The sequence below is a fragment of the Calonectris borealis genome, chromosome 2 (genome assembly GCF_964195595.1).
Source record: "Calonectris borealis chromosome 2, bCalBor7.hap1.2, whole genome shotgun sequence".
In the NCBI taxonomy this organism is placed as follows: Eukaryota; Metazoa; Chordata; class Aves; order Procellariiformes; family Procellariidae; genus Calonectris; species Calonectris borealis.
The window spans coordinates 149,020,403-149,048,387 of NC_134313.1; the positions used below are offsets into that span (position 1 = coordinate 149,020,403).

Here is a 27,985-nt window from a genome sequence, read left to right on the forward strand (position 1 = left end):
CCCCAATTTGCCAATGTCTTTCTGGTACTGCTGGTTATTAAACTGGACATAGTCCAGATGTGGACTCGTGTCCCGAGTGGAGGGCAATAACCTTTTTCCACTACTTGTTGGCTACACTCTTGCTAATGCAGCCCAGTATGCAGTTAGCCTTCATTGCCACAAGGGCACACTGGTGACTCATGTTCAAGTTGTCTGTCAGGACCCCAAAGGCTTTTTCTGTAAAGCTACCTTCCAGTCAGTTTTTCCCAGCCTTTATTGATGCATGGGATTATTCTGTTTGAAGCACAATAAATTTGTCTTTGCTGATCTTCATGAAGGTCTTGTCAGCTCATTTCTTTGGGTTGTCAAGATCCCTCTAAATAGCAACTGTGCCTGTCAGTATATTGACTACTTGTCCTAGTTGGATTTCACCTGTGGATGCAATATGGTGCACTTTGTTCCATCATCAGGTCATTGGTGAAGGCGTTAGATAATATCAGTCCCTGTACTGACCAGTGAGGAATGCTGCTCATAACCAGCCACGAGCTAGTCTTCCAACTTGATACCATTTGTTGGTGTTCCCTACTTCTAGAGTCAAAACCACTGCCTAGAACAGGCAAACTGAAGGTCTTTTCCAACACGCTAGCTCCTGAATTGTCTTCGTGCTCTCCTTCTGCTTGGAGGCAGAACAGACTAGATCCAGGTGGCAAGATCACCTGTTATCCTAACTTGAATGTGGTATTCAGAATAAATGTATCAGTGCTCAATTCATTCAGTTTCTTAATGAGCTACAAGGCATATTTTAGTTTACTAATGGATGAACAAAGGCAGGATGGTGTTGGGTTTTAATTGGGTTATTTAAGAGTAACGATAATTACAACTTTTTTATTTAAACAGTAATTTTCTTTCAAAAGAAACCTAAGCTGCAGTGATTAGAAAAAGAATATTTAGGAATTCCTTGATTCTCAGATGCAGACTAATTTAAATGAAAGAAACAAATATCTATTTTTTAATTGAACCACAACTAATCAGATGAGATTAAGAAATGAAGATTATTCCTTTAAGTAAGATAGCATATTTGATCTAGAATTCTTCTTTTTAACAGTTCTTACAGAAATTGGCACTAGAACTGTTCTAACGCTAACTGCTCATGTTTTTACTAGAAGTTTCATCCTGGAGATGAAAAACCAATTCATGAAAATTTTTCAAAATATAAATGTTCCCAAGAAAAGTTCCTTTTTTGGACAAAGAGACATTTCTAACAAGAACAAAAAGTAGTTGAAATTCTTAAGTACCTCTAATAATACAATTATTAAGTAATCTTTAGACCAAATTTAGACTATGTAACACCTAGTTTGCTGACCTTAAAGTGACATGCCATTGTTAACAGAATTTAAAAAAACAACTTAGTTCCATATCTTACTAAAGATACAGCACAAGGACAAATTTCAGTACTTCCTTGATACAGGCAGTATCTTACATTAATAGCAGTATTATTGCTATTAATGCAGTCTTACATTAATAGCTAAGAATATGATTTCTGTTAGCATTAAAATATTTTTGTTAGCACATATAACAAAATATTTAGAGATATTATTGTGTCAGATCCTCATGATATTAACAGGCTTCAATAGAAATTGTACTACTTCATCCCAAAGATTCTGGTCTTTCTGAAATATATAGTAGTATCAAGTTTTAATTGGAAAAACAAAAAAGAATTAGAAGTAATTGAAGTAATTAAAGTAATTTAACCAGAAAAGAGTATATGGAAAACAAGTTTTTTCTAGGCTGTATAACCCTGTGTTCTTTTAAGATTCCATATTTAACCTCAACATTAAATGCAGGTATATGCAACATATTCAGTAACTGTATATACTTTTCTACATAGGTTTGTTTCTCTGCCAATGAACTTGTGAAGATATTTTTAAAAAATAGTTCTTCCTCCATTTCTAAGGACCACTTCAAGCAAATCAGTCCAGCTATCATTCAGCAACTATTAAGTTGTTCATGTCAGCTTCCTGACTCCAAGCAGACAAAGCTTCCACCAACAACTCTGGAAAGTGAGTTATGTTGTTATCAGTAAAGTATTGTGAAAATTCAGATAAAGGGGTGCAGGGGCTTAACTTCTGGAGACATTTCATTCATTAATAAACTTAAACCAAAACATGATGAGATTTATGCACTCTCTTATGCACTCTATGATTTCATAGCATACATGCCAGATAGTAGTACTATATTGAGAAGTGAGGGGATTCAATGGTCTCAATTTTATACTGGACAGAATTCTGTTTCAATGTGTAAGGTTTTAAGCTTTATTTTCTTCATTTCTTAGAGGACTGCTTGATGTAGGCAGCAGGTGAGCCATGGCAGGTCCTTATCAGTGGGTTGCTAGGCGGTAATGACCTATTTGGTGAAATTTCCACCAGGTATATACTGGAATAATTACATTGCTCTTACATATAGCCTCAAGGTTGTGCTAGCTGGCATTTTACACCATGATGTGGCAATTGCTTGATATAGATAAGTTCTGTGTGAATGTTGCTATTTTGTGTTGTGATATTTTAGAGCAGAGAAGCTTTGGGGATATTACTGTGGGAAGAAAAACAACCAGAAAACCAGTCACATGGGCAGCAGGACTTGTGTGATAGAGCTGGAACAAGAACTGAGTTAGAGTATAATCAGGTTGTTTCCCTTTGCAGTCATAGCCCTCACATGCCATTGCTTCCAGGGATTTCTGCCCTATCTGTTCTGCTGATTCAATTTCTCCTGTAACCAATCCCTAGTCCACCCTATCAAAAAAAATCTGAATCTGATCTGACCTAAGGGCTTCTTAATATGTTTCCTGGTTTTGTTTTTACTTTAAACCAGCAGTATCTGGGAAGTGGTTACAAACCTAGGTGTGCTGGTGTATTACAGGGGGCATTAATTTCTGGTGGGGGATTTGAGAGCCAGGAATGAGCAAAAAGGAATGGGCATCTAACCATAATCACCTGCATCTAGAGCAGCACTTTTAGGCTACAAATCAATGCCTTCAATACCTTTATCCTAATATCTACATGGCCAGCTCTAGATGACTAGATCTTTTAGGAGCTAGTAAGCTTTCCCCACATCCTGCTGGCCAACGATCCTTATGGAACAGCACTTTCCATCTCTAAATTCTATCTGTACTTTAGGCTACACACGTTAAGCAGCTTGTGGGAATGAGCTGAGCTATCATTCCATGGTGTACAGGTTAATTGGACAATGAGTGTGAATTAAAAAAACATGTTAGACAACGGCATGGAAGGATACTCGTGGATATCCCAAGAATGGTTATAGAAAGAAACATACAGAATAGGAAGAATCATTATCACTCCCCAGAAGGCAGCAGTCCTTTTTTCTTATGTCATCTCTCTTCTCATTACCTGAACACCTTGGAGTCTTTACTGCTTTTATCTTTTCTATGTTACACGGATATGCCCATTTTTCAGATGGGGAATCAAGGGACAAAGAAAGAAAGGAACTTACCCAGGTCATATACAAGGTTCATGGCAAATCCACAGTTGAGTGGGATTCTCCCAAGTCTAAGGCCATCAGCCCAATCAACGATATTTTAATGATCTCATAAAGGTGAGAGATCTGTGTAGATGAGAAAAGCTGAACTATTCAAACATAGAATGGAATTAATAAGAGCCCCTTCTGCAGCCCTTTCCCTGTGCTTTGTGGCAAAGGAAGGTTTCCATGACCACAGGGACAATTCTGCTGTCTTGAGACAGACAAAGGACTTCATGTTTGACCTATGTGTGACCTAGTGACCTGAGCATAGGCTCATTAATTTTATACTCAGTTCTATTTTACTGACAGGCTGTGCTGTTTTGGCTAAGTCACCAAGGCCTGACCTTCCATAAGTATCTACTATACCCTTGCATTTGGATGTGCAGTCTGTGAAATTTACTGTCTATTTTATGAGGTGCTGAGCACTTGCAGTGCTATTAAAGTGTGAAACATTAAGTGACACTTTTGAATATTTTGGCATTAGTTCCTTTATGTCTGTTTCTCATCAGTGTTTTACCTCCATCATAAGACTTTCACACAGATTAATCAGGATTCATGTTGTGCAAAAGGTTGGGAATGTGAGCAGTGTGTAATTCTGAAGAATTATAAGAGTAACCTTCCAAAAATCCCAGTAACCTGGGAAAAACAGGTTGGTGGTCCTGATGTAGTAACTAAAGGAGTGTATGTCCACAGCACATTTGTAAACATAATGTGGACCAAAAAGTTTATGCTTAGAACCTAAATGAGATGCCTACTACATTCATCTGAGGTTTTAGGCCTTGGTTTGTTTACCGAATATGATTTGGTTAATAATGTGGTGTTGACTTTAAAGATACAGAGGTGTGGCATGTGTGGACATGCAATTACAAGCATAAATCTGTTAAGAGAGGAAACAAATGCAGACTAACATTCACTGTGCTGCTCTGAGTGTCTCTGATCTGCACACTCACAGTCTATTTAGCTCTTTAAGGTCTGAAATTTGTAAGCATTAGACTGCATTACCTGCAAAGCCTGAAATGATGAATGTTTTTTAAGCTTCCAATTCTGTCATCTGTATCACACATGACTAGAAAAATCTATGTGGCACAGTGAATCACTTCTCCTCTGTGTGCTTGTACAGAGAGGTGGCAAAACATAGCCTCAAAAACAAATACAAATACAAAACAAATACTCAAACACAAATAGAAATACTGAATGATTAAAGGTGCCCTTGTTTTGTTTCATTTGTTTTTCCCTACAGAATATGGTTACAGCACTGTTGCTGTTTTACTTATTACTATTGGATCTATGTTTGGTACAACCCTCATTTTATTTAACTCCTGTCAAGAAATCTATACACTCATTTTACAGCTGTTTGTCGGTTTGGCTGTTGGGACCCTTTCTGGAGATGCATTACTACACCTTATTCCTCAGGTAGGTAATACACACTTTTGTGTTTTTAAAATGTTGACACATACACGCGCGCATGCATACACACACATAGAGAAAAGTTTCATTTAAACCTGGCTAATGTTCATCTGTTTAAAAATAAAGCTTTCCATGAAATCTGTGAACCAGCTATCCAGCATTCCAATTACATCTGCACTTTGTAGTTCAGACAGAGATTCCAAGTAGTAAGAAGCAGAAATCAATGAATGATGAATTCAGAGAAAATAAGGTTCCTATTTTCACAAAAAATTTTCAGAAAACCCACAAGTTCTGTGCAAGCCAGGCTTCTAGATGTGTATTACACTCTTTCATGAGGTAGATTCTGTACCGCATTTTAGGAGAAATTGTTCAAAGGTTGTATGAGGCATCCACAGTCCCCTCCACACATTATTCCAGAGAACCAGGGGCTATCAGCCTAATTAATCCTGCTGCCTAGAACTGTAATAAAATGGGTGCTATGATTTTTTCCTAAATTAATAAAATAAATTTTAAGAATAGGATAGCGTGCAAAACAGAACCAAATTTTCCATTGTGTATTCATTTATTTTTGACTCAGTCTCCTCTGATATGACACAGCTGTTATGAGTAGACTTCCAGTGGTCATTGAAAAAGATCTTCACACCTTCACTTGAGATTCTGGTCAAAACGTTGTTTGTACTCAATACATCATCTCCAGAAGCAGAACTGGGAGAGTGGTTTAACAAAGGCGATTCTCAGTGAATGTCAGACAAATGCACTTCTTTAAGAGATACCTTTTGGGTGTGAAAGTATTCTCCTTCACCAGTTTTAAGTGACGTATCCAGTAGCCTTTAAAGTGCCCACTTTCAGAGCAAAGGAGAGCTACCATGCTGTGCCAGTGGGGAAAAAAATGGAAGCACACCCACCAGCAGAAAGCTTTATGGATTGTTTTTAATATGAAGTTTACTTTTGAAGATAATGCAATTAACTTTTTAGACTTTAAAGATCAATATACTCCAAACAAAATATACCAAATATATATATATATATATATATATAAAGGGCAATTTCATAAAACTGTCTCTAAAAGTAATGCTACTTTCACTATTGAGAGATGATGAAGTGTAGCAGAGGCTCCTAATAATTCATTTCATCCATCTACTATTCAGCTGATTAGCTCAAAACACAATTTAAATTTGAAAGAGATGGCAAAAAAAATTTAATAATAAATTGAATTAATATATTATGGATTACTCTCATAAAAATTAAAACATTGCCATTTTAATTTTTTTTACTCTATCTCTTTTTTAGACTCTTGGTTTACATAAACATGAAGCACAAGAGGTGGAACATTTCTATGAGGGGAAAGAATATATTTGGAAACTTTTGGGAATAATTGGAGGAATTCATGGATTTTTTCTGATAGAAAAATGTTTCTTTCTTTTGGTAACACTACGTGACCAGGTAAAGCTTTGTACAATTTATCCTTTAAAAAATCTCTTTTATTTTGAGATTTTACAGTGCAGAAAATGTTAACATGATTGTGGAAAATAATTTGTATGAGTTAAATGAACCATTAAAAATTGCTTTCCAAAGTGCTCCTAGGAGATTGACCTTCAATTTCTATTTTGCTTTGCTCTATGGGTTTTTGTATGCTTTATGAATGTGTTCCATATATTTATAACTCAAGAAGGAAACAGTTAATTGAATGTGTTCCATAAGCATACTTTCATGACTAGCACTGGAGCAGGTGAAGTGTATGTGTCCATACTCATCCATATGAAATAGCAATGGCAGTTGTTTACTCTAGGCTCTGTTTGAAGAGGAGGAAGACATAGATGTAAGCACAAGATATTTTCAAGAATGATATCTTAAAATTTCCAAATTGTTTTTGACCCCTGTCCCAATAGATTTGAAAATCTAGTATGTATGTTGCGGTCAGTAGAACCCAATCTTATATTAATAATATCTCCTTGCTCACTGCCATGCTTATGGTAATTCTATTATTTTATTTCAGTGTGGCTGGTGCCTGAAAATATGATTATGCGCAAGGATATAATGTAACACAAAGCGTGATGGCTCATTAAGTTTCTCAGCATGGAAGGCTATCTTAATGTCACTTAAGAAGGCTAAGCCTTTGCTTGTTCTGTTTTACAGAGAATGGTTAATGACTGGCCTGATTTAGATACATAGCAACGAGTCCCTGTTCCCGCTATCTTTGAGTCAGCCATAAGAATGTTATGTGAGATGAATAGAATGAGAATATTTTGATGATGGTGATATTTTGTTTGTTTAGTAAAAAGTAGTCCTTTTTGTAACTTATTTGGAGAGAAGGGCTTTATCATCATCCCACAAATTGTTAAACTTGTTCTGCTGAGAACTAGATGAATTCTCAAAGTTAATTTTTATATCCATCTCAGCTTCAAATTTTAATCTTCAGTTTTAAAACAAAATAAGTTTTATCAAACCATTATTGTTGTCACTGATTTATCTGATTTTTTTTAATCAAATAAGCATTAGGAAACGTTGATGCCAGCCAACAATCTTTTTCAATAGGTTTTGTTTTGAAAAAAAAAATTCTTATAAATGCTAAACTTTCACAAAAGGCTGAGAAAGACTGCACCTGTGTTCATTTGGTTTCAGAACTAATTGCAAAGCATCTTCATTCAGCAGGGCCTTTCTTTAGTTAATGGGCACTGGGGACATTCCCATGATCTTCCAGTGGAATCTGAATTAAATGAACATTCAGGCAGAGGCAAATCTACTTCAACCATACCGTTGGTAGGTTACCAATATGACATACTGCCCTGGTTTTATATCCTTCTTTCTCTGCTCCTCAAAAAAATGAACCAAATTAATGTAATAAATCAGTAGTATTTTTCAGTCTTCATTGATTTGTCCTTTATTACATGACATGATTGTCAGGAATCTCTAGATTTTCAAGTTTATAATGAGCTTTTACAGAGATTTCAATCAAAGATTTTTACAATAACTTTTCTTAAGTGTGTATCAATCAGATGGATTTAACAATACATCTCCTGTACTACCTTTTGTTGATAAAATTCTTGAAGATTTTCCTCCTCCCTTCTTTTTAAAAATTTATCATATGTAAGGGCAGACTCTCCCATGGGAAAAACTTCAGGATTTTCTGCAGTGAGAGTTAAGTGCATAGTTAATGAACAGATGAAATCTTGGACTGTTCTTGGGCATTTTTCCACAGATTTGAAGAGTAATATAAATAAGCTGGATATCTGGGAATGGTGCTTTCCTATAAGAAGTTACATAATTTTCTATTGGTCTGTGGAGAGTATCCAGCCAGATATATTTTTGCAAACTAAATTGACTCATACCTTTTAACGTGTTTTCTCTTTTTCCACAAATCTCTCCAGTTTATATGTAGTATCTAGATACATAGGTTCCTGGTTATTTAAATCAGAATCTCCAGAGATCTTCTGTAATGTGAACTCCATTTTACTAAAGCAGTTGTGATGGGTAAAAGCCTCATGAGCCACTGCTAATCCCTCTCAAACACAGTTGGGAAACTCCCAACTGAATGCAGAGCAGACAGACAAGTGAAGAATGTTTACTAATTTGTGAGCCACGTCATAGCTTCCTGTTTATGATAATAAACGGCCTTGTCAGCTGCAAGATTCCCCTAAAGTTATGTATAGATCACATGAACTAGCCTGGCTTAGCTAGTTTGTACAAGAGCGGCCAATTTTTCAGAATCATGTGAGTAATAGTAAGACAAACACTGGTTGACTAAGAAAAGCTTATAAATCCTTCAGGTCAGTGATTAGTCTTGCAGTTTTGACTCAGAGTTCAAAGAAGTGGCATGTGAATAAATATTATAAGAGAAGTGGAACAATTACTGGAATTCATATGACTGGCTGCAATCATGGGAATTAAAGACTTCTATTTTTCCTTTAAAATGTAGAATTTAAAAACCAAATCCTTTCCCTTCCCTCCTCATTCTTCTACAGCTCATATCCCACATTATAACCAAGCTAACACCAGCCAAGAAACATATCCTGTTTTGCAGCCAGTACACATCTCTGCTATAGTTTTCGGAGTGGTGGCTGCTGTCTCTAACAAAGCACTCTTCCGTGCTGCTGTTGACTCTTCACTGGCTGCCATAATAGCTTTAATATGCTTTTTTGGCCAAAAAAAGAAAAGATAGTGATTATAAATTCAAGCAAACAAGTTCTTTGGCTTATCTTACCCTCATACAAATTTCTAATTTCTCTAGTTAGAAAGAAAAGCCCCGATGAGGTAGGGGGAGAGATGTTCTCTCTTCTTACCCCACACTTGCAGTTTCTGTTAATTAAACATTAGGGCTGATGCATCAGATGATTAACTCTCTAGGATGAGGACAAAGATACTGTCTCTTTCTTCACTTGAAATACGGGTAAATTTCACTCCTTGCAGTGGAGTGTAGTAATGAGCTCCTATGACCAGCCAGTGATGTCTGATGCCGAGACAAAGCCCTAACTAAAGGCCAAGAGGCAAGGCGCTGGAGGCTGTACCACCCTGAAGAAAAAAAACTATATTTTGAAAGGGTGTGAAACCTACCTATGATCATCTTTTTTAGCCTTGTGTTTTCACAGAGTAACTGTGAAGAACATGAACTCCAAAGAGACTCTGGTGTCTACGCATTTTTCTGTGGAAATCCTATAGACGCCTTATCCAGCAGGAAACTACAATCATCCAGTCACGACAAAATCAAAAGATACAATTTGAATTATAATGTCCTTTTTAGTTCTGCATTTGGCTCAGATTTTTGTGTATTCAAGCAGAAACATGATTTTCTTGGGTTACAACAGTGCTTATGAGTGTCTTTCTTCCTACGTGAATTAGACTGTAACCTTTTCTGGGCAAGGGAGATTTCTTTTTTATGTGTTTCTGCAGTACCAATCACACTGCCAGGGCTCAATAAATTATTCTCATGATATCTATGCAAATAACAGCGACTATCTTTAATTCAAAAAGCTTGAACTTATTTGATATTTTCCTGTATTTATAGCAGCAGCTGGAAGAGCCCCTTAACACTGATCCATTATCTTTGCTTTTAACTAGAAAAGCCCAGAAGATTCTGAGTCCGCTGAAGTTCCTCCAGAGAGTAAGGCGATCCACAAAAAAAGTTAGTATCAATAAAAAGACTAGACAAGTAACAGGAAAAGCCTTCAGACCTAAGATGGAATTGAAAGTGTGAAGCTGGCTTAGCTCTGCCTTTGCTATGTGCTACATCACCACATCTGATGGTGCTTGGCTATATAATTTAATCTCTGCTTAAAGACCTCTTCAGTTGCCAACACTGTAATTGTAAAGTTCATTAATCTTATACTGTCCATGCTTTAGTGTTTGTTTACTCACTGTTGCAAACCATTTTTTGAAAGCCTTTGCTTAAAGGGAAATATTAAAATTTAATACAAAACAGATTTTTGTAATTGTAAACTTTGCTTGGGCTTTTATTTCTGAAGGTAGTGAAATGATTGTTTTGCTGGCTCACTCTAGTAATATAATTCTGCTTCCTTCTTCTCTTACACGGTAAAGCAATAGCCTCTTTAAACCAGTAATGATTTATTACATGTATGGAATTATGGGCTCATGATGGCTCTCAGTTTCAGGATAATCTGTTTTCTTCAGAGAGCTTCAAAGTAATTCCTGTCTATCTTTTCTGTTTTGTTGCTGCTTAGTCCAAAAAATGGGAAAATAGAGCATAAACCAAACTCTGCCCTTGACTGTACTTGTGTGACCTTGATGAATTTAGTAGAGTTGCAATCATCCAACGGAGGGAATAACATTTTAATTGAAATCAGTTTATTTACTATAATCAGCTCCCCTTTATTTTGTGATCTCAGATCTCAGGTCATCAGTTTAATTTATTTAACAATGTCACTATCTTCTTCTAGGTTTTTAATATTCTTCTCTGTTCTTGTGGACTTCATTTCCATTTCTGAGGCATTTGAAATCTGGATTTCCATTTCTTCAGTCTCACCTACCCAGCAGTACACAATCCAGTGCCAATTTCGGTGTGACTCTCTAGTCCATCTCTAGATGTTTCCATTCTGTTCAGTCATCAGTACCTGCTAAGCACAAACAAATTTCTAGTGATTTCAATGTTATCTGTTCCACATAACTAAATTTGGTGTATAACTAAATTTGGGATAGTTTCTCAGTAATGTTCTTTGTTTGGTTCCATTTTTTCCTCATACCTCAGTTTTATCTCTATATTAGAAATCAGTAAGTGAAACCATAGTAGGGAAGGGGGGTTGTTTAGTTTTAGGGTTTTTTTGAGAATACTTATTTTCAAAAGTTTTTATTGTTACAGTTCTTATGAATAGCTAAATGCATAAACATACCTGGGTACTTTGATACCGAGCTGAACTTCTAGGCATTTCTTTCCCAAAATGGAATGGAATCTGGAGCTCTAAGACAGAAGCCTGACATCTCCAGAAATGCCAGACTACACTGCAAACACACATCAAGTAGGACTGTGAGAGGAGTCAGTCACTTTAGGTAGCCAGTGAGTAACTCAGAAAGCAAGAAGCTACTGGAAGAAAAGGATGTCTCACTGGCCCTCTCCTCATTTATCCATGCTTGTTCTATCAATATCTGAAAAGATCCAACAGGAGCATTTTATATTTGGTATACTCAGTGAGACTCTACATTAATGAGAAATATTTTTGCTCTATGAGTAATTAAAATATTGGAAAAAAGATCTGTTTATGGATAAGTGTTTGCTTTAAACTCTTATTCAAAGCTTAAAAAGCGTAATCTATGATGGGAGTCCTGCACCCATTATGAAAATTATGGAATAGAATTTGCTATGAGTTTTGCTCCCCTACTTAAGCAGAGAAAATTATCAAAAAGAAATGTAAGATTGTTCAAGAAGAAGAGGCTTTGTAGAAGTAGTTAGGGTAATAAGTTAATAGTTACCATTGCAGCAATATAATGCGGTGAGATAATTGCTAGTAAAAAAGTTGGTTTAAAATAGGCTGAAAGTAAATTAAGATAAACATTCAGATTTGTTTATATATGTATCTGTCAAGTAAGTTCACAAAGCTTACATTTGCAATTGCTCCATAATGTTAACCTGATCCCGACGTTATATTATAGACAACACGCTGGAGTGAGTTCCAGTAAACATGGTATATCTTCTTCAAAATCAGATACTTGAATAAAACAGACTAATAATGTCTCAGGGCAGGCCATGATTTCGTCCTCGCCAGTGCTTATTGCAAATCACAAACTTAATGTAATGCAGCAATCTATTATTTCTATGTAATTCATGCTCTGCACTATTGATTATAAACTGCCCATAGTGTTTAGAAAGAACTGTGCAAACTGGGGACATCCACGTCTGGCTCCATAAGCTGGCAGGAAAATCTAACAAGCCTGCCAATTCTTCTGAACCCGCAGAGCTCCCAGGCAACTAGGGAGGATTTTCTGAATACAGTTGTTAGGCTTTTATGTGCTGTGTGTTTTTTTTAATAATAGTCTGAAGACTTCAGTTCTAGCCAGTTTCTGTAAGAAAAACATCTCCCCCATCACCATAAAATGGTCATCTCTGGAAAAACAGTACACAAATGAAACCTTGTAATAACTATATTCAGACAGTTCTGTGCAGCTCCACGTTAGCTCCTTAGACTGTCATATCATGTCTGTGTGGGGCCACCAAAAGTCAGGAAAATACGTGACATTTAGGGCCCAAATACAACTCTGCTTCTTCAGGCATAAAAGCAACCCTTTGCTAAGTGTTCTGTCCATACTTGTAGAGGGAAGCTGGATGAGTTTCCTGAGAGGCATTAGAAGGTCGTGCTTGTAAGGTTGTGGATAAAATGGACGGAACAAAGTACAGGATAGGGGAGCCAATTATATGTTGCTAAGCCTAGTCATTGAGCCTATGTATGGAGCCTCCTTGCTACTTGAAGACACAAAATCCCTCCACGTGAATCCATTCAGCATGCTACATGGCTGTCGGGCTTACAGGCTGCACGGAGAGACTGTCCCTAATTCCCTAGCTTGATTTCAGTACTTTTATCACTAGTAGCACCTTTCCTCTCATGTCAGATACCTGATCATGAACATCCAATGTACTGTTCCGCACTAAAGCAAGGTCACAGAACAATATGGGAAAGAAAAACAGACGTCTGCATCCATGAGTGATGCTGCAGGCAGAGTACTATGAGCATAATGGCCATTAATTGATTGGAACAAAAGTTGGAAATGAGCATGCTGTAACGCTGTAGTAATAGTGATACTCTGAGGCTTGTTGCCTTTCATCTCTATCTTTCACTGTAATACAATCTCATAAAAAACAGATCCTGAAACTATTACTCAGTAGTAACATGCTTTACAGTATTAAAAATGATCAGCTGCATGAGACTAAATATTCATATTCATTATAGCTGTGGATTTCCGTGAGTGACAGTGGAAAAACTCCCACCTTTTAAGGAAAAAGAAACATCTAGAATGCAAGGAAGCTTGTGTGAATTTCAGCAACCAAGGAAAGATTAATGGAAACCTTTAGGACATATCATGAGACTGGAGCCAAACTGAACTCTTAAGTTTTTGTCTAATAGTTGACCCAGTAAAAAGAAAGAAGCTACTTCCTGGTATTTGCGTCTCTGAATTATTCTTTTCATTTCAAGTGTATTGAAAGAAGCATAATAACAAGGACAAAACAGATAAACACTGTTGTCCTCTGATTATTATGACTTTTCATAACGTTGTATGTGAAAAACCCCAAATAATTTGTAACATAGCAAAAATTACAGTATCTGTTTGTGTTAAAACTTCTGGGCTTTTTTGTTGTTTGTTTGTTTGTTTTTTTTTTTTTTCCTAGGTAAGAAAATTAGTTTGTTAGCAATAATGGTTCTGGTGGGTGACAGTCTTCACAATTTTGCTGATGGCTTGGTAATAGGAGCTGCATTCTCGTCCTCAACAGAAACAGGTGTGACAACGACTATTGCTATTTTATGCCATGAAATTCCTCATGAAATGGGTAAGAAAATCACATGTGTATTTGTCCTGATTGGCTTTGTAGTTCCAGGTTTCCCAAAGAATTCTTTCCTGTATGACATCAGTGGGAATTCTTCTTGCTTATAGCATGATGAACTATAAAATTAATGTGTGAGATGGATATATAAAGAGGCAGTTTTCTTCTCTTTCCCCTTCACAAAAAGGAGGGGAGGCTTTTGCCATTTTATCTCACCTTCTCCAAATGTAAATGCCGTCAGGTCAAGAGTGACCCGTTATTCTCATGTGTACAGCCACAAGAAATAGTAAGCTGTGAGCAAGAGCCATGTGTGCATAATGGGCATGCCTGACACATCGGGCTATCCAAGAATTTTAATATGCAGCAGAGCCATTTAATAATGTATTCCTCATGCTACCCTCATTCCTGCTGCTAATCACGAATAACAAGATAATAAAAGAAGATATATGACCCATTTTACTAGCGGACAGGACAGGAAGATCGTTCTATTGAACATTGACCTCAATTATGTCCTTGTGGTAAATCTTTCAGTATGGCTGAAGTTGTTCCTGACATTGTGTTGATGAACATATATAAGCTGGCAAGTTTGAGATGAGACCTGCAGATTGTCATTTCTGTTCTTAAATGACTGAAGATTTCATATACTGTCCATGTAGAAAACATCCCCAAATAAAAAGGTGGGATGGGGAATTGCTGTAAAACTGTTAACTCATGTTTGCATAGCACAGATATTACCAAAATACTGAACAGTTAACTCCGAAGACAGACCTTCTTAATTCTGGGGCAGTAGTACCCCAGTGTCAAAGTGGCATTTCTACATTCAGAGAGAAGAATTTTTAAAATCTTTTACTGTGGACCTGTTATGAAATCATTTATTTTGGAAGAAAAATCTGTGATGGGATTCTGATGTAGAATTTACCAAAGTTAATTAAGTCTGAAATCAGTGGAATTAAACTCAAACTGAAATCAGACTGGCATAAGTTTTTCTGACTTGCAGCACCTGTAAAACACTGAAAGACCATGCTGCAAATATACTCACGTGATTTGAACTGGCAAGTTCCCAGTCGAGAAAGATTTAGAAACTCTGGGAAAGCATGTGAATTCACTTTTGCGTGTATCCAAGTTGGAAATGTCACAGAACATCGAGAACTAACAGAAAGCCACTCCTGTATACTGTATGCTATCTTTAGGAGCAGCTAAACAAATACAAGTCAATATGGTTTTTTGGTTTTGTTTTTTCGGTTTTGTTTTTTCACACAGGACGAGTTTATAACTCATTCTACAGAAATCTAAGGGCAGTCCTCCATCATTCACTATCTTTGTGCATATCTTAATTATTTTCCTTCATGTTTTATTACCAAGAGTCTTACAAATACATTTATCAGCTAAATAATAATTTTTCTGTCTTTTTCTCTATGCAGGAGATTTTGCTGTGCTGCTAAGTACAGGGCTCCCCACGAAGACTGCCATTTTGATGAATTTTCTAAGTGCGCTAACAGCATTCTTAGGACTTTATATTGGCCTTTCTGTATCAACTGACCCATGCATTCAAAACTGGATTTTTACTGTTACAGCTGGAATGTTCTTGTATTTATCTTTAGCAGAAATGGTGAGAACTTCAGTCTATTTTTATATTTTCCTTTTAACATAGCCACATCACAGATGAGTGTCAGACAAACGCAGGTGGATGAACTTGGAATGAAAAATAGTTCATAGGCTTCTTGGGAAGAGCATGTTGTCTGCCCTGTGTGTGTACAGTGCTTAGAACAATAGTCTGGTTTTGTTCCTTGTCGCTGCCATGCTAGGTGTAATTAGTAATAAAAAGGTGAAATAAAGGCCATTAAGAGGGTAATACATGAGAAAGGCATAAACAACTTTTAAAGGGGGAAAGGTAAACAATATATTTTTAGGCCTGATAGAGCTACTTCGTACAACATAAAGAAACATTTGAAGCTGCAGGGTTTTTTAAAATCTTGAAGAAGTTGGTTACTTTTTTTCTTTTTACTGCCCTTTTCTTTACTTATTTTTCATCCATTGTTTCAACATGAATTTGCTGTTTCTGAACTAAAATGCAAGATGCTTATCCTGTGCTCTTCCTGGCCAGCCTTTCTCTCTCAGAGAGGTTTAGATGAGCCCCTGAGCAATTAAGAACCCATCAGATTACCTCAACTTTTTCATATTTGCCCAACATTTTTCATACTCCCGGTTCAATAGCAATGATCTGCCTATTAGAAAAATAAAGTGTGAAGATATACAGTAGGAGGAAGGTCTAAGGACTGTGGAAGAATGTGGTGGAATCATAACTCATGCAGATGCCTCAGGCCACATCATTTATTGAAGATATGGCTAACTGTTACACTTGTAACAATGCAGGACCTTGCCAACTTTGTCACATGGCTCTTTAACCAAGGTGTGTTAATGTAAAGTAGCTTGCAAGTTTCTGAACAAAGATGGGGTATTTTGAGTGATTAGATCAAGAGGGAAAAAAAAGAGGTCTGTCTCTTCATAAATTATTACTATGTTTTTCCCAAGCCTGGCTGTCTCTCTGTTGTGTTCACTACTGCCCCCCACCTCATGCCTGAGATATCATTTACCAGGTTCAAGCATAATACTTTAAACCTGATATGCCATGCGAGTATTATAACCTATTTAAAAATCTATTTGTAATAATTGACCTAAGACCTTGCGTGTATTTCAGTCTATTTTTGCTACTATAACAAAAGTAAAGTGAACATAAAGTGCTCCTAAGAGCTTGTGAGGGAACTGCCTAAGGATTGTGGATGTGTCAACAATCCTGACTGCGGTGGTAAATTACAGGCAAGAACACTGTGTACCAAGTTGCATCTTGTTCTGACACAGAGAAATTTGGAAGTGAGGCTGCCTACCTCCTCAATAGGCATGGTTTTACTAATGTGGCTAAGAACAATTTAGGCATATTTTTCATTCAGTGTAGGATCAGCATCCATCAGGGATCCACAAGCTGCTAGAACAACACCATGTTTTTCCCCGAGTCTTCAAAGCAATGCGCCAGCTGTAATTCCCAAGAGATGACACAGTTCCAGGCAGAGACAGAGACATGTTTTCCCTTGTTCTCAGCTTGTCACCATAATCTTCTTCTTGATGTGAAGAGCAGAAAGAAGGGAGAAAGAGGGGAGGATCTTATTTCTCTCACCTCCCTTTTATTAATAGGATTCCAATCAGCCTTTCTCGGCATCTTGTCAAAAGAACTGCCATTGGGTTGCTCACCTATGTTTGTCAGAAGTGCAAGTGTTGAATATCACAGGGATTATTTTATTTAAAAAAATATTCCTGTAGCACTGTAGGAATCTTTTAAGATCTTTTAATCATTGCAGGAAAATTTTGTATGTTTGTATAGTACATTTCAAAAGGAAATCAGCCATGCTTTATGTATTTTTCAACTTTCTTCACAGAAATAACTTGTATTCTCTGCTAAATTCTCATCTACAAACAGCAATCATCAATGTTGCTGCCAATGGTGTACAAATACTTAATGGTGTACAAAGATTAACTATAATTTTCAGTATTTGTTTTATGGGCTTTCACATATTCTTGTGCTTGTCAGAGGAGCAGTTAAATTAAAGTGAACAGCCTCACTGGTTTCCGCATTGAGGAACATTGAGGGATATGGGGTGGAGGTTCAGCACTGTGAGACTGCTGCTGCGGTCAAGGTTGTACAAAACTAATTCTGTGGTTAATTAAAGGTTTTTCATTTCTACAAATGGCATTCTAGCTCCATTAACAAGCAGGGTAGACTAATCACTTTAGAAATCCGAGGAAAAGGACAAAAGAGAAAATTATTTATATCCTTCATCATTTTTCACCAAGGAATTCTGCAAAACTTCATCTTCCCAGTAATTGGGGAAGGTGGAAGGGAGGAGTGTTTTGTCTCGCAAATGTGTGTGCACAGGTATAATATTGCAACGTAAATTGTTTGTTGCTTCAACATATGCATGTGAGTAAACACCTGTAATATTGTGGGTTTAGTTGTTGTTTAACCAAAATTAAATCCCCTGAAAAACAGCTTTTTTATGAGCAGTATAGTGAGATTTTTTGTGCTTAATATCTGTTTAGAGGTCATAAGTATAATCATAACTTTGCACTATTTCCAAAGATCTTTTAATTAATAATATACCTTTTCTTTAACATACCTTTAATCTGAATTGAAACTTGAGACACCAATATATGGAATGGAACAGACCAACTCACTCGTAATGAATTGTTTCTTTGACAAAACATGTCCCCTTTTCCTCTTGGGAAACAAGCTTGAAAATCCTGTATCAGCCTCTGAAATGAGTATCTATGAAGTAATCATTATGGATAAATATTTATGAAATCACATGCATTGCATTAAACCCCAAGGACCGGGACATCATTTCTGAGTGATTGTACATCATACTGGTTTATACGGTTCCTGACCAGAAAGACTTACTGACTAATTTGAAAGGAGGGAGAGAGAAGCAAGAAAGATAATAAGGATATCAAGAAATAGGAGCTAGCCAACCACTCCCTGAGGCAACTAACTGAGGTTTCCTCTGACTAACCTTAAAAATCATTCCGATTTTGGAGATAAAAGGAGTATTTTTAAAGTGACTTATTGGGCTGCTGCAGTGCAGCAGTCGTGCCATATATGCCCCAGCTTGGTGGAACTCTTCTTTAGCCAGCACTTGGTTGAGAGCCCCTCATGCCTTATTTCAGCATGCTGCTTCCTAATTCTTTATATCTTTTGTGTGATCTCGATGAAAACATGAGCTGGAGTGGGAATAGAGTAGTCTCTTGATTAACAGTAACTCTTTTGCCTCCAACAAACGTCAAGCATTAGTAAGTGTGATGGCATCCAACAGCTTGGATGTGGTGCTATCTTCCCTTAATTTGTGAAGTGTTTTGCATCTGCCAGTTGAATAGGCTTGTGCTTCCCAAACAACATCTCTCTGCTGTACCGCACACATTTGTGTATAGGCGAGTTCAGAGAGAGTTGGGGAACCATAGATGATATTGTGTCAGCAATGAGCTTTTATTTTCAAAGCAGGGATGTCACACTCGGTAAGGCTATAGAAACGGTCTGTGTGCTTGATAGCATGCACATAGGCTAGGTGGAGGGAGCAGAGATCTGCATTGGACAATGGAAGGGTACTACCTGCTGAGAATTCCTTTTTAAAACTTTCTTAGGAACCTACTGTGCATGTGTGCGACTCATAAATTGGCACTGACAGCAATAAGAATACTAGCTTTTGCAGTGGGAGGGAAAAAGTTTCTTATTTAGAGAACTTGTTCACTCATGCACTGGGGAAGAGGACAAAATAGGCTGATTATAAGGATAAAATAGAAAGAACAAAGGTCTAGACGGGAACCCTGGATTCAGGCCTAGGTCTTAATTAGCAGTTTTTACTTATATACAAAACAAAACCCACATGCTCTGAACACTTACAAGCTGTCAGTTCAGATTTTTATTTACACCAGAACTTTGAGGTGTTTACATTGGCTTTAGATTAAATGTTTCTGATGATCCTTAAATACAAATTAAATATAACATGAGTTTCTAAGGTACGAATTTGTACCATAATTTAAACCACTGCCTAGTTGTTACGAAGATCTAGGACCTTTGGGTTTGCCTGTTATTTTTATGCAGAGGCAGATTTTTCACTATAGTTTTCTTTTGGGCCCGTGCCAACTTCCAGAGAAAGAAGAGTGCAGGAGAAGCAGACCCAGAGACCCCCCTCTGACCGAGGGAAGGACAAGCATAGCAAAGAGATGTAAACATACCCTGTTAGCCTCCTTGGTCAGCACCACGCCACTGTCTCCCAGTGGCTGATGCTGTTACAGCTCCTGGGAGAAGGCTCTGAAGGGCAGAGGAAATAAGTAGCTTCGTTTGAGCACAGGCTGTGAGTGGTGCAGGAAGGCAACGTGATGAGAGAGTGCCAGGACCACTCGCTCTTGTTTTGAAGTTCACAACAAATAGGCAAAAAAACCCCAACCAAAACCAAAGGTCAGTACCAGGCCATTGCTCTATATTTATTTCCAAAGTTGATGTGAAAGTATCGGCAGTCGTTAGTGTCTCCCCCGGTGTCTATAATACATAAAGCATAAATACTAAAAGAGTGTGAGCCTGAGGCATCATTTTCACAGGCTCTGTTGAGATACACATTTTGTTTAAAACTTTGATAAAAGACACCAGGTAAGGTGGAAGGTCAATGTAAGTAGCTTTTAATGTGATTATAAACAGCTGCTGCTCCTTTACTTGATTTAAAACTCACAGAAAAAAATATTAAATGTAATTTTTTCAAGCATATTTTAAAAATCCTGTTTTCTACTTGTATGTTTACTAAAGCCCAAGTAAATAGGAGTGTTGCCAGTTATTTCAGTAGGAGCAGGATTGACCCTATATATAGTACTGAAACAAAAAAACTCAAACTAGTTTATTCCCACAAATGGGAATCACTAATTTTACTAAATAAGCATTTCCTTACAGACAGCTGTATAACATTACTAAAAACTATTGAGAAGTTAACAAATTTTGGAATCTTATTTATAATTCTTGTCGGTGCTAGTAAAAGAACCAAAATGGGAAGAATTTGATTAATTTAAATATGTCACTGTCAAGATCGGCGTTGTTACAACGTACAGAACATGCTACAGATTAATAGCTATATTCAGAAACTCAGCATTTTGAAAGTTTTTTTTAATGAAGTTTGCCTTGTTTTCCCATAAGACTTTTTTCCCCAGAGATGAATATATCTGGCTCTCATTCTGGTGTCTTATTCTTTTTTTAGCTTCCTGAAATGACTCATATTCAGACACGGCGACCCTGGTTGATGTTTCTCCTACAGAACCTTGGATTACTATTAGGCTGGCTTTGCCTCTTACTTTTGGCTATATATGAACAGAAAATTAAAATATAAGTTTTCTGTTGGAAATCTTGAAGTACCACTTATGACAGTGGATAGCATTATTCACAATTTTGTCACATCTGCTATAGTGATACATAAATTAAGTTGCTCGGATTTTTATATCTGAACAGTAGATAACTATTTGACTTTATTAACTTATTGTTCAGATTTTGTAATTTTTTTTGTAAACGTGAATGTTTAGAATTATGTTTTATTTGTTACTGAGTTTACCAGATCCCACGCTCAAACTCACAGGAGCTTTTGATTAGCTTTTATTGAGCCTGTTCTAGTTGAATGCTCTAAGTGATCTCTGCCAGTCTGATTGAAGAAAAGAATAAAACACTTTTATATGCAATAATTAAAGTGGACTAACCATAGTTGAATAATTTGAAGCAGAAAAGTTTATTGCCTCTTAGTACAAAGAATAAATGTATTTCTACAAAACTAGAAAGTATAGCAACACTAAACTGTTAAATGGCATACAGCAATCTCATATCATCTGCATTATATCTACTTGGTCAACATAAAGATCCTTGGTGGTCATATCTTACTGGTCCACTGTGGCAGGTAAAAAATGACAAGTGTAAATGTTGAAGTTTATGATCTAGAAATCTGTGAATGTCCTTTTCTGCTGTAATATGTGTGATGGAATCTGTGACAGTCAAGCATTGGACTATAGTAACTGTCAGAGTAATCGCCTTCTGCGTTATCCCTCCTCTGATGGTTGCTCATAGCAAATGCTTATGAATGATTATAAGAAATATGTGTAAATTCTTTTTCCCTGATATCCCTTCCAGGCTCCTCAAATCAAGGGATTCCTTGAGCCAGATGTTGCTTCTGAGCCATCATTTTTAATAAACACCAATAGTGCCTTCCAGTCAGCAATTATCTTATTCATACAAATGCGACGCGCATTGTGGAAAGAGCTTTTTCAATTGCCTAAAGTGCATGTAGTTGTGCTCTCTTAGGGCCTCACTGCAACTCCTTCTGTCTTGAGTGATTTTTGTGTAATTAGTCCTCTTGATCTCAAGGGAATTCTGCATAAGTTAAGGATGACTCATTTAATTTAGTATTGCAGAACCAAGCCTGAAACAAATTCTGCCCTGATTCTGAGGTGCTGAGCAACTTCCAGGGGGTACTGAGCAACACTCAACGGTGTGATTTCTGCTACTTACACGCTATCAGTTTTTGGCGTAAGGACTCCCCCCTACCTAATTTATATTTTTGTATGAGAATTGAGATGCAATCTTTCTCCCTCCTCTGATGCACTGTGGAAATAGAGAGCAAGTTACAGGACAAACATATATTCCTTATGCAGCCAATGGATATTTTCTTTTCCTTGTCTTAACTCAAGCTTGAAATATGGCTACATTATGACATGATATGACTGTCTCAAAATGTGTCCTGTGTTTATTTGACAGCTCCTAGTGAAGGTACAATTATTCTCATATTACAGAGGGGAACAGAGTCTACTCTCCTAGAGCACTGTCAGTTCTCAAAGGCTTCGTGGGCACCATGCTACCTTATCATCAACACTTAAAGTGAAAATAATTCTGAATTTCATTGTTTGTAATAGCCCAGATTCATGGGCTTGTGGACCCCTAGTCCAGTCTACCCCTGGAAAAAACACTTAAAGATAATTTTAAAGGTAGATAGGCATTCATTTACAGCACTTGTTAGTTATGAGAATCTGTAGCAAATACCCCAATGCTCATCTAAATGTACATCTAGGCATTTACATACTTCAAAAACCGTGTCCCAAACAATTTATCCAAGGTCACACGGGAAGTCTCTATCTGACTAGGGAAATGAACTGAGCTGTTTTAAATCCCAAAGTAAAATCCTAGCTTGTTTTATTTAGGTGTGCAAATATTATGACTGCTTTTTCTGTTGATTTAACTGTGAAAGATGAGCTGAGAAGCCGTGACTGATGCTTCTCTTTTCAAAGTTTACATTTTTCAGGAGTTTGTGCTTGCTTTTAGTAAGGTAAGATTTTTTAAAAGTGGTTTCCCAGTATTTCATCTGTTTGTATTGGCACCGAGTCACTCCATGACCTTCAGCTGTGACAGTCAATTCAAGCAATAGCAGGACACCACTGGATGTAAGCAAAATCCATGCTTGTATCAGATATTGCAAATGAATACTGGAAACATTGTTATTTCAAAGAGCAGCACTACCATAGTTTGAATGTTTATGTATGCATAATGTTCACTACCACAGAAAACAAGGTTACCAATATGATCGTGTTTTGGCAATGCTATTGTATTCTGAAATATTTTTCTACTATTTATTAATGTGTCTGAAAGAGGGCAAGTCATTTCTGGCAGTGTGTACTTTAAAGTTGGATACGAGCATAGATTCACATCCTGACATGACCTGTGAACATATTGCATCCGCATCTGTTCAGAAAATGCCATCTTTTGGCTATATGTATTTATCAGGTTTCTTGATCACATTTAACAACCAAGTATATTTATACAGCTTCCGCCGCAGGCACAGATACGTTGATCAGAATGGCAGTTAGTCCTTATTTCTGCCACAGAGCTTGGACGCCTTTGTGGTGTTTGTCAGTGAGTGAGCAGTTCAGTCACCATTTTGCCCTGGTGTCAAGGCTGAACGCCTGAAGTCTCGTTAGCATACGGAAGATCGAATTTCTATGGCACCTGTGAGAGAACTTATCTCACTACTTAAAGTTGGTGCCTCTGCTGTAATTCTCTTGACATTAGTATCTTTAAAAAGATACCGAAGGCGGAGTATTACCACACATAAAACAAGACTAGACTGTACATTAGGAACAATGCATCATACAGAGGGCTGGAAACTATTCCTATAGGTCACTGAGTTAGAAAACTAAATCGGCCTAAACCCAAAGAGATCCACCTGCAGGATTCATCTGTTTTGTCAATGTTCTCTGAAAAGCCCAAGAAAAAGCGTAGAAGAACATGGTTTTGCATCCTTGCAAAAGAGGTGGTGGTGCACAAGTATTCTTTTGATGCATTCACTTTTTGTTTGTTTTAGATTCTGTAAAGTTTATTCATACAGATTTTAAACAAGGCTCTATTTAAAGCCAGGTATTTCTTTCTGTTCCTCCAAACCTAACAGACAGAGAACATAATATGCCAATGTTTTCATTGAGTCAAATCCTGAGTAAGGACTGCAGAACTTCATCACTTGCAGCCCTTAAATCATGACTGGATATCTCTCTCAGAGGTATGCAATTACTCAAACAGATGTTATGTGCTTGATGGAGAGATTACCTGGAGAGGTTTTACAGCCTGTCAGGCAGTTCTGACTAGATAATCATAATGTTCCTTTGAAACCCTAAAATATATGAATCTATAGACACAGGAATTTTTCTGGAAGAAGCTGGTTAGTATTTCTCTCTTTCATCTATTCTTAGTTTTCAGGCACTCTCAAGATGAAAAAAATAGAAAATATCGTGCTTTCCTAGACAGAAAATGAGAGAGAAAAGGAAGGGTTGAAAGAATTAGTTCGCTACAGTATTTTTTCCTGGAAGTGAAATGGCAGAGTGCGCCTCATAAAAAATACTTCCAATTCCAAACTACCAGGGCTCCTAAGCATAAGGGAGCTGACCTTGTACCTCTCTTTTCTGTATATGTTACACATTACCCAGTGACTCCTAAGATAAATAGTACCTTCTTTGCAGCCAGCTACGCTAATGCCCTTAGAAGTTTCTGGAGCTCATCTGCATGTTTTAAATTCTGCCATCTATTCCTTCACTGTATTTTATGCTTTAGGCGTGAATGTGACATTTCTCCAGAGACAAAAAATGCCTTTTTAATATAAGAAAACATGGTTAGTTTTGATATGTATATTTGGATTGCTTTTCTTTCACGTTGCCATTGTTTTTGAGAAAGCATATTATCATTGCAACAATTTTTAGCCTGCAGCTGGAAACCAAAACCAGGTCTGTATCAAAGTAAGGATTAGGGCTGATAATTTTATAAGGGCATACTTTATCAATGTTGTTAGTTTTTCTTACTTTACTGTATCTTTTTGTCAAGTCTTCCTCTCATCTTAAAAATAAGCTGCCTTCTATTGTGAGTGTAGCCTTAGGAATGTGACTACAGAAAATACAAGCGGTAGTTACACAATGGCTTTAATCAAAACAAAAAGTCCTGCAATTTATTTTACTAGACCCACCTTCATTCCCTTCTCCCCAAAAGAACAAAAAATCCACACGCGGAGCTGTGGCTCTGGGTCACGTAGGAGAATGTAAGAAGTGCCTTCTTCCTTTTATGTCTCTGATAACAGGACCGAGCACAAGGGGAGACCCCGCGTAGACATCTGGTTGCATTGGAGTCGCTGCCAAGCTCCCGGCGGCGGCCGTGCAGCCCCGCGCCCTGGTGGGGGGGTGCAGGGATCGCAGAGGGCTGGTGCCGCTTCCCCTTGCAGAGCAGGCAGGGGGGCTCCAGGGGGGCACACGTCAGTGCAGCACTTCAACAGCTGTAGCAGAAGGATCAAAGGTTTTATAGCTGTTTCTGTACCGTCCTGCAGGAGCTCAGTTCGGGGCAAATTCTCGGAGAGCGCACGTTGTCTTGGCTTTGGACAGGAAGGATATTGTGAAAGCGATCTGGCTGATAACCCTGTGAGTGCGGGCTCTTGCAGTGCAATCCACAGGACCTCAGCAGTCAGGGTGACCCGAGGGAATGCCACTTCTCTGCAGAGGAACCTCCCTCGGTACTCTCAAAAATAAAGGACAAGGCCTGTTGTCATGTCCAGGGTGGTCCACCTCCACATTACAGCCGCAGGGCACCCAAACGGAGCGCGATGTGGCAATCCCTCCTCCCCAGGGTCTCAGCTCTGACATTGCCAGAGAGCATTAAACACAGGATCACCTGGCAACATAAATCTGCCTAGCAACCATTTACATATTGGCCCAAGATAATGCCAACCAACCACTAATCCAGGGCTATAGACATGTCTATATGTGACATCATTTTGTCCCACTGCAACTGGCTGGGGAATCCTCCCTCATCCTTCTCCCAGGGGCCAGCAGAAACTAACTTGACCTATCCCAGACAGATGACAAGAGATATGCATAGGGGAATAGACTAGTCAATTATTATGACACGTACCAGTCTTAATTTAAGACCCCACCAAATTCTGCTGTCTCTCCATGCCTCTCGCACTGCAATACAATGTCTGCGCTGGTCTGTTGGGTAGCTGCCCAGGCTGTCCTTGCCAGGGTACATGGTGGGCGAGCAACAGCCATATCTCAGGCCTGACAATTGTTTCAGGGTATCCCGGGTGTCCCTGTCGTTGCATACCAGATATGGCATCCACCAGCACACGACCTCACACGAAAACTCTTTTTGGCTTTTCTGGCACGGACTTTCTAGCATTTGTCCTCCCAGCTGCTTGTCTGTGCTATGCAAATACCATAACCCATATGCTATGGGCTCTTACCTGTTCTCCTCCACCATCCATATTGCAACAGTTTGTGACTTCTGATGTTCAGAAAGGGTAACAGAGCATTGGAAATTTCACCGAGAACAGAAGCAGATACTATTATCTACACCGTGGTACCAGCAATTTGACTCTTGTTATTTAAGAGACACTGCTATGAGTACTGAGCACAAACACACGTAAATCATTCTTTCGTATTCCATGCTGAAGTGTGTTGGTGTTGTCTTAGCAGTCTTGGGTGGTTTTATCAATAGCAACTGGTAGTGTGTCCTAATTTCAGGACTTCAAAGGCCATCTTCATATTCGTGTGCAAACGTTTAGTATGAGCTCCGGAGCAAGAGTACACCTACTTTATGGCAGAAGTGGGTGGGTATTGCACTTAAGTATACAAACAAAAGTCATCTATATAAATGGTACAACAACTCAGTCGCAAGTAGCTGTAATTATCAGCAAGTTTAGAAAGGTGTAAGCGGACAATATACATCTGGTGGTTTAGTATGCCTGGGACAGCATAGCAGCATTCAGAAAATGAGCTATAGCCGTGAATGCAATTCTTCTCCCAGGTACTATCCACATGAGGAGTCCCACGAGTATTAGAATCATTCCGTCATACTCCAGGACCTCACTGATGGTAATTTTTTGTGCACTTTGCACAAGGCTTCAGAGGAAAAGATGCAAAGGAGAATAAGACCTCTTCTGTAATTTGATAAAGAAAGAATACAAGTGGCAATGCACTCTAAATTGCATAGTGATTCATCATCCTGCACAAATACAAAGCATCTCTCTTTTTACTTCAAAACAGGGAAAAACAGATACATAACAGGAAAGCCAGAACAAAGAAGTGTCCACGAGAAAGTTCTTGTAGATGACTGTGTAAGTGCCAAAACAAACAACAAATATACAAAGAATATTACCCCCTCTTCATTGTAGTTCATTCTCATTGGTAAACACAAAACCCACACAATTCTCTGCAAATGTTGCTGGAAAATATCGTGTCTAAGAAGTCAAGCTTTAACACTGAAATAGTTTAAATATTACAAAACAGATGACTTTTAATAACTCTTAAACTTGAGACATGCATTGAAAATACGATCCATATGTTCATAGCCATATATTTTGGAAAATACATATTCATAGTTGATGAAATCTGTACAATTTCGTGTGCAGGATTTCAATTCCATCTCAAGTAACAAGAAGGAAAAAAGCTTATTAGAGCATAGTCCATTTTCTATCATTTCCTACTACCATAAACCCTACTTTTTAATTTGGCTTTTTGTACTTGCAATTAGCAAGAATATGCCATTTGTCTAGACAACAGAGTAGCTGACTGTCTGGCATAGCGTTTCTGGCATTATTAGGGTGGACTAAGAAAGCACATGACTATTTGTTGTAAATTCTTTTCCAGCATGTAATATTTTAATATGCCACCAAAATTCCTAGGTTGGATTGCACTTTATTAACCCTCCATTTTCAACCTTGATTCTCTTTCACAGAGCTGTGTTTTTTCAAAGTAATTATAATGTACTTCACTTGAGTGAAGTGGGGTTTTTTGTTTCTTTCCCTTCCTCTCATTTCATTTCTCGCCCCCAATATAATTTCCACTATGTGTTAAGTTTCAGTATTGGTGGAGAAAAACTAATTTGTCAGAAGATCTTTTTCCAGACAATTCATAATTATAGCGTATGTTGGATCATGGACAAGAGGGACCTCAAAAAGGATGGTCTGAATTCTAAGGAAGCATAACTAGAGC

At 37.7% G+C, this 27,985-nt stretch overlaps 1 protein-coding gene across 6 annotated transcripts in view; it reads left to right on the forward strand.

Annotated features, from left to right (window-relative positions):
• The window catches only part of SLC39A12 (solute carrier family 39 member 12), a 35,951-nt gene extending 13,752 nt beyond the window's left edge, over nucleotides 1-22,199 (forward strand). For 5 of the 6 annotated variants that reach the window (XM_075140793.1, XM_075140795.1, XM_075140794.1 and 2 more), the window contains 7 exons: nucleotides 1,868-2,039; nucleotides 4,754-4,926; nucleotides 6,211-6,363; nucleotides 9,976-10,039; nucleotides 13,748-13,906; nucleotides 15,322-15,509; nucleotides 20,689-22,199. In XM_075140793.1, the coding sequence (XP_074996894.1) occupies nucleotides 1,868-2,039; nucleotides 4,754-4,926; nucleotides 6,211-6,363; nucleotides 9,976-10,039; nucleotides 13,748-13,906; nucleotides 15,322-15,509; nucleotides 20,689-20,817 (1,038 nt within the window). In that variant the 3' untranslated portion in view covers nucleotides 20,818-22,199. Of the gene's footprint in view, nucleotides 1-1,867; nucleotides 2,040-4,753; nucleotides 4,927-6,210; nucleotides 6,364-7,569; nucleotides 7,681-9,975; nucleotides 10,040-13,747; nucleotides 13,907-15,321; nucleotides 15,510-20,688 lie in introns of all 6 variants that reach the window. The other variant, XM_075140798.1, reaches the window with a different exon arrangement.
• Nucleotides 22,200-27,985: the final 5,786 nt, after the last annotated feature.